This window comes from Vanacampus margaritifer, chromosome 12 (assembly GCF_051991255.1).
Source record: "Vanacampus margaritifer isolate UIUO_Vmar chromosome 12, RoL_Vmar_1.0, whole genome shotgun sequence".
Classification (NCBI taxonomy): Eukaryota; Metazoa; Chordata; class Actinopteri; order Syngnathiformes; family Syngnathidae; genus Vanacampus; species Vanacampus margaritifer.
In genome coordinates, this window is record NC_135443.1 from 487,998 (window position 1) to 501,852 (window position 13,855).

General features: G+C 47.8%; 2 protein-coding genes across 4 annotated transcripts in view; both read right to left on the reverse strand.

Moving 5' to 3' along the window:
• The window catches only part of sptbn1 (spectrin, beta, non-erythrocytic 1), a 51,402-nt gene extending 48,100 nt beyond the window's left edge, over window positions 1-3,302 (reverse strand). The window contains exons 1-2 of the mRNA XM_077581590.1: window positions 3,012-3,302; window positions 2,683-2,915 (exon numbers count right to left, since the gene is read on the reverse strand). The gene's annotated coding sequence lies outside the window, so the exon portion shown is untranslated. The remainder of the gene's footprint in view (window positions 1-2,682; window positions 2,916-3,011) is intronic.
• A 2,626-nt stretch (window positions 3,303-5,928) lies between these two features.
• Window positions 5,929-13,855, reverse strand: part of acyp2 (acylphosphatase 2, muscle type) — a 31,062-nt gene continuing 23,135 nt past the window's right edge. For 2 of the 3 annotated variants that reach the window (XM_077581594.1, XM_077581596.1), the window contains 4 exons: window positions 8,398-8,455; window positions 8,008-8,024; window positions 7,832-7,941; window positions 5,929-6,251 (listed from right to left, as the gene is read on the reverse strand). In XM_077581594.1, coding sequence (XP_077437720.1) covers window positions 6,104-6,251; window positions 7,832-7,941; window positions 8,008-8,024; window positions 8,398-8,455 — 333 coding nt within the window. In that variant the 3' untranslated portion in view covers window positions 5,929-6,103. The remainder of the gene's footprint in view (window positions 6,252-7,831; window positions 7,942-8,007; window positions 8,025-8,397; window positions 8,456-13,855) is intronic. The other variant, XM_077581595.1, reaches the window with a different exon arrangement.

Here is a 13,855-nt window from a genome sequence, read left to right on the forward strand (position 1 = left end):
TTACAGAAGCTGATGCTAACTTGGTTGAGGTTTTGGCGTGACTTTTGAAAGGAGCACTTTCACTTTTGGAGCTGACGGGCGGAGGTCCGCTTTCAGCTAATGGCTCATTTCCTGCCTGACCACACCCCGACCCCGACCCCTCCCCTCGCCGCTGAGGCAGGCGCACACACACACACACACACACACACACACACACACACACACACACACACACACACACACACACACACACACACGCTTATCTATCTGTGTTGTGTATGTTTGCATTCCATGGGCGTGGCCAGCTGATGATGTCACAGGCCGCCAGTCCACTTCCTGCCTTCTGGACATTTTCCAGAAGGTTCCTGCCTCTCTCACTTTCTGGCTTTCTGGTCCTTGTGCTCCCCCAGGGAAGATTTATCATCCGGGGAATGTTGGCACTGCGCTCGCTCGCTCGCTCGCTCGGCCTTATCGCAGCAGACGTCCGTCCTCCCTCTCTTCATCCGTCCGTCCCGGCATGTCCCTCGCTCACCTCTGCCTACATTGGCAACGTCACGCCGCCATTAATATGAATTATTGGTTCCAGTCAATTGGGAATGAATTTTTCATGGGAATGTTGCTTTGTGTCTGATTGGATTTTGTTTCATCTGCAATTGTTCTTTTGAAATCAAAGCTCCCGCGTACATTCCAACATCTCCTCCATTGCTCACTTTCCGACTCTCGCACGCACGAATTAGAAGCATGTCGGCACCAAACGGGTCAAAACGCCGGCCTGACGAACTTCTCATTATGTCAGAGATTTTACAGCAGGTCCAATTGCTGGATTTTTCATTAACATCCACATTTTGTCCCCACAAATTTTTCTCCAGAAACCAAAATTTCTGCCTTGAATCTCAATGATGAATTTGAAAAGTATATTTTTCCATGCACCAAAGTATGTCCTGATTGTCTCCGTGAGTGAGGACGTCCTCGGAGCAATAGTGGAAGACGCTGAAGGTTTGGGTTCGCTTCAAAACTGGAAAAGTCCCCCCCCCCACCCCAAAAGCGTTTTATATCCTGACCGCAAAATGGTCGCTTGGAGGCGGCAACGTCAACACGTGACAACGAGCTCGGCCGGACGTGTGTGAAAACACAAATGGGCTGAAAGTAGAGATCCGTTCCAATTTGGAAAAACGGATCATCAGCCTCACTCAAGCGACCTCGACTAGAAACCAGGAGACTCTCGAGCGTCCCGTCAATCAATAACCAAGTGCAAACCCTTCATGTCAGTTAAGGTGACATGGATACTGATATTTTGGAAAAATAAAAATAAATCTAGACCCGCCCCCCAACTTGACAGTGACTTGAAGAAGTTCTAAGATGTGATTGGCTACTTGTACTCGCACACGACATTTTTGGTCGATCCAATCATCTGCAGGTCTTTTATTTGCAAGGCAAATGTTGTCAAACCAATTTGAAGTCCATTTGAAAGCGCTTTGCGATGATAACATTTGATACGTTTACACTTTGGTTTCAATGTGAAGTCTGTGCGTGGACCGGCAGCAACGGTTTCCAAAAAAACGATCTCAACACACCTCACGATAATCACTCAGGACCGATAATCGGGAGAATGTGGCCGGAAAGCGGCTTGATCGTCGCTACGCCGACGCCAAAGTGTCTTTTTCCCAGCAGGCGTCCGACATGACCGACTGACATGCTGACACTTCACATCACTTCCAACAAGTCGCCAAATGTTTGCCGGTCAGCGGCGGGTGGGGGAGGGGGTGAGAGGGGGGGGGGGGTGAGGTGAGGGGAGGGGCCCACTTTGAGCAGAAGGTAAGTGGAAAATGTGGAAGAAAGAAAAGCGAAACAGACGCGAGTGACTTGAAAGACGAGCACTTGAACGTCGCGCGTGTCAAAAGTCACGTTTGACATTTTCAACTTAAAACGCGGAGGGAAGAAAAAAGAAAAAAAGAAAAAGGGAGCGTCGAGGGTGGAGGAGGGACCGCCGCAGCCGCAGCAGCAAAAAGCAGCAGCAAAAAGCAGCAGCACTCGGTCCAGTCGGATCTGATTACATAACAGCGCCTCTGGACTCTCGAGCCGGTCTGCACCAAAACCACAACGACAAAAAAATTAAAATGAGAGAGAGAGAGAAAGAGAGGCCAACAAGAACAAGAAAAAAGGACGCTGCCGATCAACTCGCAACATCTTAAAGTGCACACAAACACGAAGGCGTGTTTATTACACAAGGTCGCACGCGCACACACTCGACCACGCCTGCACCAACACCTTCATCACTGCCACCATCATCATCATCATCATCATCCTCCTCCTCCACCTTCTCATCAAAACAACAACATATGCTGCACCTCCATCCTTCTTGACGGGAAGCTGCAGGAGGGAAAAAAAGATGCTGCTGCTGTGGCGCACTAAAGCTGGAAGGCGCGCGCGCGCACACACGCACACACACACACACACACACACACACACACGCGAGTTGAAGAGCACTATGATGGAGGTCCGAAGGGTGAGGCGTGGGCCTGCGGGACGCCCATCCGGGGAGAGGGCGTCTCTCTTCGGCCTCTCCCGGCGCCAACTTCAGCCGGGCTTGCTCGTACCTCATTTCGGGGCGCGTGCACGCCCAGCCCGCCACAATCACGCGCACGCTGGCAAAGACAACCGCGAGCGAGCAAGTGCTTAGGTTCGCTTCGGTTCGGGACTCACCTCGAGGCCGACAGAAGCGCGGCTGTGCTGGCTTGTGCTGTTGAAGGGCGGCCGGGCCAGTGGTGCTGAAAACAATGCAGACGCGAGGAGCTCCTCTTCTTCCTCCTCCTCCTCTTCCTCCCCCGCCTCGGCTCGGTGGACCAGACTGCAGAGCGGGAAGCGCTCGTTTCCTACGCGCAGCAGCACCGTCGGGCGGCACCGCGTTACGACCCCAGGCGGCAAAGTGCTCCGTCCTGAAGCCAAGAGAAAATAAACATCAAATCCATAAGATCGCAAAGTATAAAGTCCCAAATCGAACACAAGTAAGAAGCTTCGGGAACGAGTTTTACCATCCAAGTTGTTCGTTTAATGCGCACGCCAGCTCTCCCGCATGGGCGGTGTCTCCGGTGACCACTGCAAGTTTGCCTCAGGCCACCACCGAAACACGTGATGGCCGTGACGTGACCATCAGCAAAGCGAGCCCACTTGGCCACGAAGCTAACTAAAAAGGTTAGCACAAAAGGGGCTTCATTCGCCAACACTAACACATTACAATTGTAACAATCACTGAATCCAAATTCCAATGTAAATAGTTCAACGGCACTTGAAACATGCTAATTGTGAGCCAAACAGCTAGCAAGCTGCTTGCGTGCTTACATTTGAAAAGTAGTAACAATGTCTTGCATTTCTGCTTCAACTTTTTAGTTCCTCTACTACTAAAGCAACTTTAGAAGTAATATCAACTGATACTTTATTGAATTTGTGTGAGAAACATTTGTCCTTTGTAGCAGCTGAGGCGGCTCGAATCAGCTCACTGACGTCTTAAAAAGTGAAGATGGAAGCCAGTGCGACAGATGAAATCTGGGGGCTTCTCAAACTGTTATGTCGCTACCCGCCCGGGCAGCAGTTGGTGAGTAAAAGAAGCGCCCCTACCCTTAAATCAGTGAGAGGCGGCAGGCAGGGGAGGGGCAAACGGGGAGGAGGCGGGAGTGAGGGGGGCTGCAGAGATTGGATGAAGGGGAAAGTAGAAAAGGTTGCTGTGCGCGTGAGTGTACATGCGCGCGCGCGTGAGTGTGTGATTGCTATGACAACACGTTATGCCGCTGTACACTCTTCTGTTCTAACGTTGAATGTGTACAAAGTTTGTAAAGAGGACAGGACGGTCTCTCGTCAGGTGACGTCACCCAAACCACGCACAGAACGTAACATAATCGCAACGACATAACAAACGAAGTTTTCGATGGCACGGTTGCTCCGCGCGATGCATTCAGGGACTGTAAGACATCCAAGTCTTAACATTTGTGTGCTCGTGTCAAACTGCAACACGACACAACAACACGTCTGGAGCGCATCTTTGTTACTCTTTATGCATTCACGGATTCACATTGTGATTGGATAACCTTTTGTAGTCCAGAGAAGAAGAAAAAAAGAAAAGGAAAAAAAGGATAACCTTTTGTAGTCCTGTTTGTGAGTTTGTAAAACAAAATGTGAAAACATTTCATATGTAAACGTTTATGCTTCTGAGATTTTATTTATAACAGAATGTGAAATATTTATTGTAAGACTTGTAAAAATAACATTTATGAAAAGTTGAGGGCAAAGTTGCTTGAATGTCAACCTGTTGCCAGGCAACCACTGTCAGTGCCCACACATGCTCAGGTGTGTGTGTGTGTGTGTGTGTGTGTGTGTGTGGGCAGCGAGCAGACATGGAGAAGGCCGCGTGGAGGAGTTTGTGTGAGTGTCAAACATTTGTGATCGAGAGAGGCTGGTTTCCATGGTGACGGCGCTGGGATGCCAAAGTTGTTGCCGGTAAAAAGGAAGATGATGAGGAAGAGGAAGGAGGAGAGGTCAAGGCCGGTGGGTTTTTGGCGCGGGGGCGGCGCTCTGTGACTGTTTGCAGTGTGGCAGCTCACACTGAAAGAGGAGCTTCTGATTTGCTGGGGGGGCGAGGGGGGGGGGGGGGTGATGTATATTTGGAGGTGTTTATACCACATGAAGATCTCCGGATGAGCTCTGGAATATTGGAGGAGATTCCAGGACGTGCAAGGCAGGACATTTGGCATACAACTGCCATATTTGCATCGTTTCAGCAGAAAAGACCGCTTGCAAATAAAAAAGAAACTCAACAGCAAAAAAGAACACGGAAATGGAGCAAAAATTATAGAAAAAGAAAAAGGAAGCCAAAGACTGGAAACAAAAAAAACTAAATGAAAAGAATGAAAAGAAAACAAAAAAAGTAAATGGAAAAATTAAGAAAAAAGAATAAAAGGAAGAGCAAAGACAAAATTGAAAAAGTAGAAAAAGAAAAAAAAGGACAACAGGAAAAACATCCTAAAAAGAAAAAATGGAAGAGAAAATAGATATAAAGTAACAAGAAAAAGAAACAAAAAAATCCAAAGAAATCAATATGTTGCCGTGTGTATTGTAACGAGTAAAAGTGCCACGTTATAATATTGGACGCGATAAAAACATAACAGCAATGACATCATGACAATTGAAGCGTATTTTTCACCCTGCCCAAATTGACTGCTGCTCATTGTAGTGTGCCCGTCTTGGCCACCTGGGGGCAGTATCAACTCCTCTCTCTGGTCATCAGTGCCGTTCTAACAGGCAGTCTATGCAGGGGATAAAGACAACATGGGGAATTGACCAAAATGGTCAATGGAAAGAATGACATTGTCTGTCTACATGTGTTGTTTGTGTTTAATCTGTTGCGCAATGGGTTAAAGCACTGTGATATAGATGCTAATTAGCATTAGCATTGAGTTAGCGGAATGAAAGGTGCACTTTATAATAATAATGCATCGGATTTATATAGCGCTTTTCTAGACACTCATCACACACACACACACACACTTCTTGTGATTGTGTGAGCGTGTCACAGACGGTTGCCATGACGATAAGGCCTCCCAAACTAACAGGAAGAGTTCCCACAGCGCACACACAAAAGCAAGCCGCTGCGTCAGGCTTTCTGTCGCCATGACGCCAACTCTCGCTGTGAGTTGAATGAAGGAGTCGACGGGCCAGGTCATGTGACAGCCAACCCCGCCCCCATGTTGACTACTTCAGCCAACGTTGCTGATTATTCCAAGCTAATGCTAATCTGTGCTCCTTTGCAGCTCTGCTTACCTTTTGGCATTGGTATGAAAATGCTTCCAGTCAATGTGGACCTTCGTCATGGGCGGAACAAGTTGGGCTGGGGGTGGGATTATGTAAATGAGATCAATTGTGACATCACCGTGGGTAGGAGGGGCAACTACTGACACATTTTCAGAAAGAGGCGGAGTTTAATGGCACACTTGATTGGTGAGAAGGAGCATGTGACAGGAAGTAGCGTGCGTGGTCATGTGACAGGCCAGCCCGAAACTCGACTGCTGACGACCAAACGAGACAAAAGCAAAATGACCAAAAGGCGACCTGTCACTCAGATGGCGACCGCTCGTCAGTAGCGGGTGCTGAAGCCGCTCATCTCCAAGGCCGGCAGCGTCCGCTCGTTACTGAACGACGTCTTCGTGATGCGACTGCTCGGGCTGCCCGTCTCGCTCAGCCACGCCTTCCTGCGCACACGCACACTCAATATTGTCTTCTTCCTGGAATCAGTAAATAATTGAGAAGCACTGCCGATTATCCACGTGGACGACAAGGAATGCTGGGAGAATAAAAACCTTCCTCTGTGGTGGGAGGCGCCATTTTGTGACGTGTGTGTACATCCAGTAAGTGTGTGTGTGTGCGCGCGCGATTATGTGAGCTCGCGGAGGATCAGGGTCACATTTGAATCCGGATAACGGCGAGGTTGAGGCCGTTAGCGTTTGCGGCGCCATAGCAGCCGCTGGCCTACTTTCTCCTCTCCGATTGGCCCACGCGCAAGCGTCGGTCAGCTTGACCCACTAGACTACACACACACGCAAACAGCTGGCATTAAGTGCTTGGTGGATTTCATCTCATGTGCTTGACATCATCAACAACATCTGCAACACCAAAAACATGAATCCAAACTCATCATCATATTTACACTCAAGATATTCATTCCTACAAATTTAAACTTCTTACATTTTGTCCACATTGTTTTTGCTTAATTTAAACAAAAATCTAAGTTCATAATAAGTATATATTTTTTAAGCAAATAAATAGAAAATAAATCAAACAAATAATGAATGAAATATGTAAATAACATTTAAAAAAGAAAAGAAAAATGACCAGATTAAATATTTTTTAAGAATAATAACAAATATAAAATAAAATAATTAAATGAAATGAACCAATACACAAGGTACTCATTCCTCCAAAATGAAACTTCTTACATGCTTTTTGCTTAATTTAAGTTTGTACTCGTCAACAGTGGCAAGTCTGACGTTTTTCTGACGGAAAATAAGGAGAAACTTTCCTTTCTACCATCTCCCCATGAACTCCGAATGGTCCCATAAGCCCCCCCAGGTGGTTCCCAGGCCCGGCAGGAAATAAGGTTACCGCAGATGGAGGCGGAGTCAAAATCACAGCGAGTCACACACAGAGGCAAACACCAAAACACACACACACACACTTTGACATGAATGGGACCGACAGAGAGACAGATTGGTGACAGCCGGATGGACAGACAGCTAAAGTTCATTGTCCATAATGTGCCATCTGCGGTCACCATGCGTCGTACAAAAGCATTCTTTGAGTCTACAAATGAACAGCCAACCTGAACCTGCTATCAAAGTTGCTACACTTTCTTCTTCATCTCTTTTCTACTACACGTACTCTTTTCACATAGCGCCCTCTAGTGTTCAGACTGACACAGCGCAAGACAGAAATGCCTTCAACGTGTTCAGATAAGATAAATATCAATATCATATCAGTGCATCTCTACAGCCAAAACTTAACAGGAAATGACAAACATGCAGACAGACAGACGAATGAAAAGATGGCGGGGGGACAAGAAAACAAGCAAGATGTCCAAATCAAACACCTCCAATGAAGGCGGGGTTTACTGATGTGTGTGTGATGACGCCATCATTAACCACATACAAAGTGCACGCACACGCAAACAACCAGAGCGGCGCAGTGTGACGTCATATAAGCAGAGAGGACATGTGGTGGTGGAGAGCGCCATCTGGCGGCAGGCAGTGTGAAGAGGAAGTAGCGCGTGTGCGTGTGTGTCGCGCGCGCGCGCGTGCGCGTCGCTCACATGTGCTGGACGTCGTCGGCGCGTCCCTGCAGATGGCCGACCACCGTCCCGCCACGCGTGTTCTTCACCCAGCCAACCACGCCCACCCGCGCCGCCTCCTGCTCCGTGTACTGTCAATCAAGCCGTGACGTCACTGACGACAACTTGACAAGATCAACAAGATGAGATGAACTCACCATCCTGAAGCAAACGCCTGCAAACAACAACACGGAAATGGGTCTCCTCGGCGACAACCTCAAAAACATTTGATGCTAAATTAGGAAGCAGATCATGTCACACACACACACACACACACACACACTCTTATATAATTGCGAGGACATCCATCAACCCAATTGAAACCTAAACTCTAAAGCCAAGTCTTGAAAGAGGCCTTGAGTTGTGAGGACCGCCCAAAATGTCCTCATTTCACAAAAATGTCCTCAATCTGTTGGTTAAAGACGTATTTTGGTCCTCACAATGTAGTATGTACACGCACACACACACACACACGCGCTTCTAAAAAAAACACGACTGACAGACAGCCTGATTTGCGCGTGCACGCGCACGACTAAATGTGCTCGAACCTTGAACATGTCCAAAGACTTCAAAGTCGACAGACAGCAGCTGACTTCCGGTTGCCATCTGCACAGGAAAGAGGAAGACGAAGAAGAAGATGAGGAAGAGGAGTGTGAACCCTGACCTCATCTCACACTCCGCAGCGTGCGCGTGGGTGCGTGCGTGCGTGCGCGTGCCTGACAGCTGCCCCTAGTGCTGCTGGTCTTTGTAGTCGAACAAACGTGTCTACTACGACGGCACACTCTGACGTCACACACTACAACTATGATGCCAAATATTGAACTAAACAAAAAGCCACAAAAAGTAAATGAAACTTTAACATCTACCAAAATAAGCCAAATAAATTTTCCGAGTCGTTGTTTGTTTGTTTTTAATATAATTTATATTTTAAAAATACAGTAAAATATGCCACGACGTTCAACGATGCCTGTTCCGTAACAATGACGTCACGTGCAGTCCAAATTTGACGCCATGTATGAAATAATGTTATTTCCATCAAATGTCAAATGTTCACGATGCTGTGTCGATTTTATGAATTCATAAAATTTGCTGCTATTTTGATGAGCAGGAATTAAAAAAAAAAGACAAAAATGCAGACGAGCAAATGTTGTCATTTGTTCATCCTGCCTCTAGATGGCAGCACGTGCCCACTGAAGCCACGTCAGACGTCTGTCGGTCAAAAACGTGTCGTCATGGCAACGCACCAGCATCATCACCACCGCCGCCATCAGGATGACGATGATGAAGAAGTGAATCATAAATGTGTACACTTCAATTTAAAGTGCGTGTGTTTAATTGAGTGTGTATGATTGTGTGCGCACGTACAACTGAAAATATCAGATGCTTTACTCACGTGAAATTCGCACATATGAAATTGAATTATTATTATTATTTACAATTAATAAGATGCATTAAAAAATAATCATGAAAGGAGAGATCAACCTAACTAAAAAATATTTATATTTTGGTGGGGGGGGGCTTTTTTCTTTTCCTCAACAATGTTTGCAATGTTCACGTTCATGACGTCGTGTGTGTGTGTGTGTGTGTGTGTGTGTGTGTGTGTGTGTGGGGTGACATTACTAAAAGGACTCGACATGTTACGCAGCAGTGGAAGCTTTGAGCCCTCTGGCAACACACACAAACACACACAAACGTACGTACACTCGCCCAACCCACACGCACGCACGCACGCACGCACGCACACACACACACACACTAGCTCTCAGCTTTGCTTTGCGTCCACATGCATGACAAGACCTCTGGGACTACTTAAACACACACACACGCACAGCAACCCCCATCCAGCATCTTCCCCTGACGTTGCTGCGTAACCGCGCACACGTGTGTGTGCGTGTGTGTGTGTGTGTGCGCGCACGCAGCAGAAAGAACACTGCGACCTAAAAACGCAGCTCACTGAGAGCGACTGCACGCTGAACAGAAGGCTCAACCAAGTGGAAATGCGCGCGCGCGCGCACACACACACACGCACAGCTGAGCACATAGGATGATTGAGCACAAGCACTTCGCGTACACACGTCAGTCATGTGTGTGTGTGGACACACACGCACACACAAAATGTTAGTGTCAATCTCATTTTGTTTTGGCGTGCAAACAAAACTTTAACTTTTGTTGAATATTTTGCTGGTTGTGTCGTTTGATGATTAAAACAAATGGACAAAAAAAAATAATAATTTCTTCATCGAAAAACTTTCCAGTTTGTTGTCTTGGTGTAATCGTCTGATTTTAGGCTCAGGTGCGACTGGTTTCGTCCCGCCGGGCCATCGGCGAGCGACGGCTTTCATCACCATGACCACCAGGGTGTTGCGATTAAGTGAGCAGAAGTAGAACAGAGACGTGAAAAAAGAGAGTGGCCAAAAAGACAAAAGTGTTTTCAGTTTGACACTAAACTGCGTGTATGCGACACTTGAGATTTTGCCACGTTAAGATCAAGTCGAGATCTCACAACATGACATCACAGATTGCATTTTCCTTGATGGAGGCAGCACTTCATGCACGACAATTACGTGCATTCAGCAAAACTCCATGCAGCTCTGCTTACCTATTGTCGCGCTAAAGTTTCACACCTTTCTCTGAATCTTCAGCCAGCCTCGCTGCCAAGTGGTGACTGAGTGGAGGCGGGGCTTATGCAAACAAGATGAATTGCAAATGCTGTGGCTTGGGGTTAAGTTCAGTGTGAGGCCTGGTGGGGGTGGGAGGTCATGTGACAAATGGCAGGTGGGGCTTGTTGCTTGGCGGCTGACGGCAACGCATGATCATCGCGTGTTCAATTTGAACGAGGTCCCGTTGGCGCGCACGTTTGTTGCCTTGCGTTATGTCGTCTTATTGAACGTCCTCCGACCAAATGCGGCGTCCGACATTTCAATCAAGTTGATCGTTGCGCGGGTGCAAATTGGTTTCCCAGATGACAAAATGGCGCAACAAAGTCAAACGTGTTTGATGCACTTTTTGCAAGCAAGCGTGATGTTCGGTCAGGTGCGTTCCAATACTTTTGCTCACTTGAACCCTGGCAGGCCTCGGAGTTGTTGAACCCGTCCACGTGGAAAAAATGTCATTGTCAACTTTTGTCTGGTTTTTAACTTTTGACCCGAAAGCCAAAAGTTTTGAGGAGACAACAAAAGGAAGTAGTGAGCTTTCCGTCCCAATACTTTTGAAGGAGCCTGCATGTTTTTTTTCATGTTTCATTTTTTTCCACTTGACGTCGTTTGTGTTCTTTTGTCACAATCGCGACTTGTTGTGCTCGCGTTTCATCGCTTTTGACAGCCTTTTGGCTTCATGCGTGTTTTGACATATGAGCAACTTGACTTATGAGTTCCCTGAGACACAAGTTGTCGCTTGCATGAGTTGTCTCGAGTTAAGAGCAAAACTTTGAGATACGAGCACCCGTGCTTCTGTGTTTGGATTGGACTTGCGTATTATTTACACTTTCATTTTTCGATGATTTATTTGTCTTCGACTTTCCTGTTTGTGCGTCGTCGACTTGCGTGTTTTTCTTTTTCTTTTCATGCTTGTCAGTCGGCTCGCTTGAATATTTTCGTGGTTCCAATTAGTCACGATGTTGCGCGCGCGTGTGTGTGTGTGTCGATCCCGATGATTTGTTGCTTTTGTCAACTGGTGTGTGTAGTTTGCGTGTGTGTTTTCACACTTGCATGTTTGTTTGCGTTTGTCATTTTGTTTCGGCGCTTTCCACGTTAGCGCGGGTGTTCCCTCTTCACGTTTCCAGCCCACTGATTCCGCCTCCTCGCCGCGCTCCAACTCACTGTGTGTGTGTGTGTGTGTGTGTGTGTGTGTGTGTGTGTGTGTGTGAGCTGAACTCTGCGTGAACCTTCACTTGAACCCTGCGTGAACTTGACTAAACTGACCCATTAATCTACTTTGGATTAAAGCTGGACGGTGGCCCACGAGGAACGCGTTGCGCCGCTTCTGCTTGTGTGGCCACGCACACGCGCACACGCACACACGCACACACGCACACACGCACACACACACACGAGACGACAGCAACTGTTGACTTGATGGGATTGTGCTGACGTATCAGATTGCGTCGGGTTCAAGCTGCTTGAATCAAATCAAGCCAATGAATGCAAAGGCGGCAAACCACGAGCGTCCATTTTGTTTGGGAGCGTGACGTCAACGCACACAAATGCGTTGGCCGCTGTGGGTTTCAGTCAGTGATGTCATCAGTGATGATGTCACATGACTGCACAATCATGTCAGCAATTCTGAAATCATCAGATTTCACTTCATTGCTATCAAAAAATTGGATTTATTGACAAGCAGCAATCGCAGGTTATTGCAGCAGACACGAAATGTGATCGTTTCTTTTCCAGACAGTCCTCGGAATGTCTTTGATTGTCATTTCTTACACTTTTGCGTGCAACTGCCAACGTGGAGTGAACATTTTTGGCGTTTCATCTGCAAGTAAAGTTTCTTTTAACAGATTTGCAAAAACATTCCAATGGTCGACGAAATGCTTCAAATGGGCTACTGAGTAAAGTTGAAAAAGAAAAGAAAAGATACTTTGATTCAACACTCGGCCTACAATACACCAACACATTGTTTGTCATGTTCATGATTTATCATGAGTTCTGCAGAGCAAGATTTCCACTCAAATCTTTTGCTTTTGTTTGTTTTAGGTGCGTTTGTTGCATTTTTCTGTGGTGGGCGTTTGTCCCCCCGTCTCGTTATGTCCGACCACGTCCACCCGTGTGTCTCGTCCCTTCCCAATCAGTTCCTCGGGTGTGTCTCATTAGTGTTGCTTTATTGAGGCCGAGTTCGTCCACACGATAGTCGGTTGTGTTTGTCTGCGTGCGTTTTGGTCCACGTCAAGCCCTCGTCTCAGTAAGTCCTCTTCGTCTAAGTCTAGTCGCCCTCGTCGTTGTCTAGTTGTCTCAGGGACCGTCCAGTCGCCCGCGTCACCTTCAAGTTGCCCACGTTCTGCCAAATGTCCCAACTTCTGTCCTCTCGTCCAATCAAGTCTTGGCGACCAGTCCCCTCCAGTCCAGTCCAGTCACGTTCCAGCCCCTCCAGTCTACTCGGCTTCCTTGTTGAGCATCCTGACTTTGCCCTTCCCTTACTGCCCGCCTGCCCGCCGTTTCTGGCCGCGTTTGTGTCCACGCTCATCCAGAGACGTCTTTTCATCACGCAAGTACTTGAAAGACGACTCAAAGGGATTTGACTCGAGCGCGTCGTCCTCCACCAACATTTTCCCTTTGCGAGTAAGAGCCACTCATTCATAAGCAGTCGAAGCCCACTTGCATCAATGTAGGTCAGTGTGTGAGCAGCCCCAACACGCCGCACGTGCGCGCACGCGCGTGCACGTGCGGCGTGCGTGTGTGGTAAACATCCCCGACTGAATGAAGCCAATGTTTTGATTTGTAACGGACGCTGGCGAGCCCGCGGCATAAACGGCGACTCAACCTGACGTCTGCCCCCCCCCTGCACACTTTTGTTGACGCCTTGGTACGGTGTGCACGTGCGCGTGCGCGCGGGGAAAGCCTGGCGGGGGGGTTGCATGTTGCACGTGTGTGGCGTGCTGTGGGCGGAGCCTAACGTGGCGCGGGGGGGTTTGTCCTGGAACATGGCGTTCTATTATTAGCCCTGAACTCGGCATGACCCGAAAGCGGGCGACGCGTCAGCCTGACTTAGTTTGACCTTTTTTCCATGTATCGTTGGCGCTGTAATAACAAGGTAATAAGAAGAAAAGCACCGGCGGGCCCTCGCCAGCCACCAGCACCACTTGATGAGAGGAGACAGAGTCGGAAGGAAATCCCAGAACGTCTTCAGGACACAAAAACCTTGGACGGATTGTTTCCAGTTTTCTTGTCTTAAGGCGCCTCATGGAAATGTGCTGCTCTGCTCCGCCCACACGTGGTCACGAAAAGCGGATCCTCGTTGCGATCGCTCAAGTCGTCGTGCATCCCATTTGGTAGCAATCAGACCAAATCT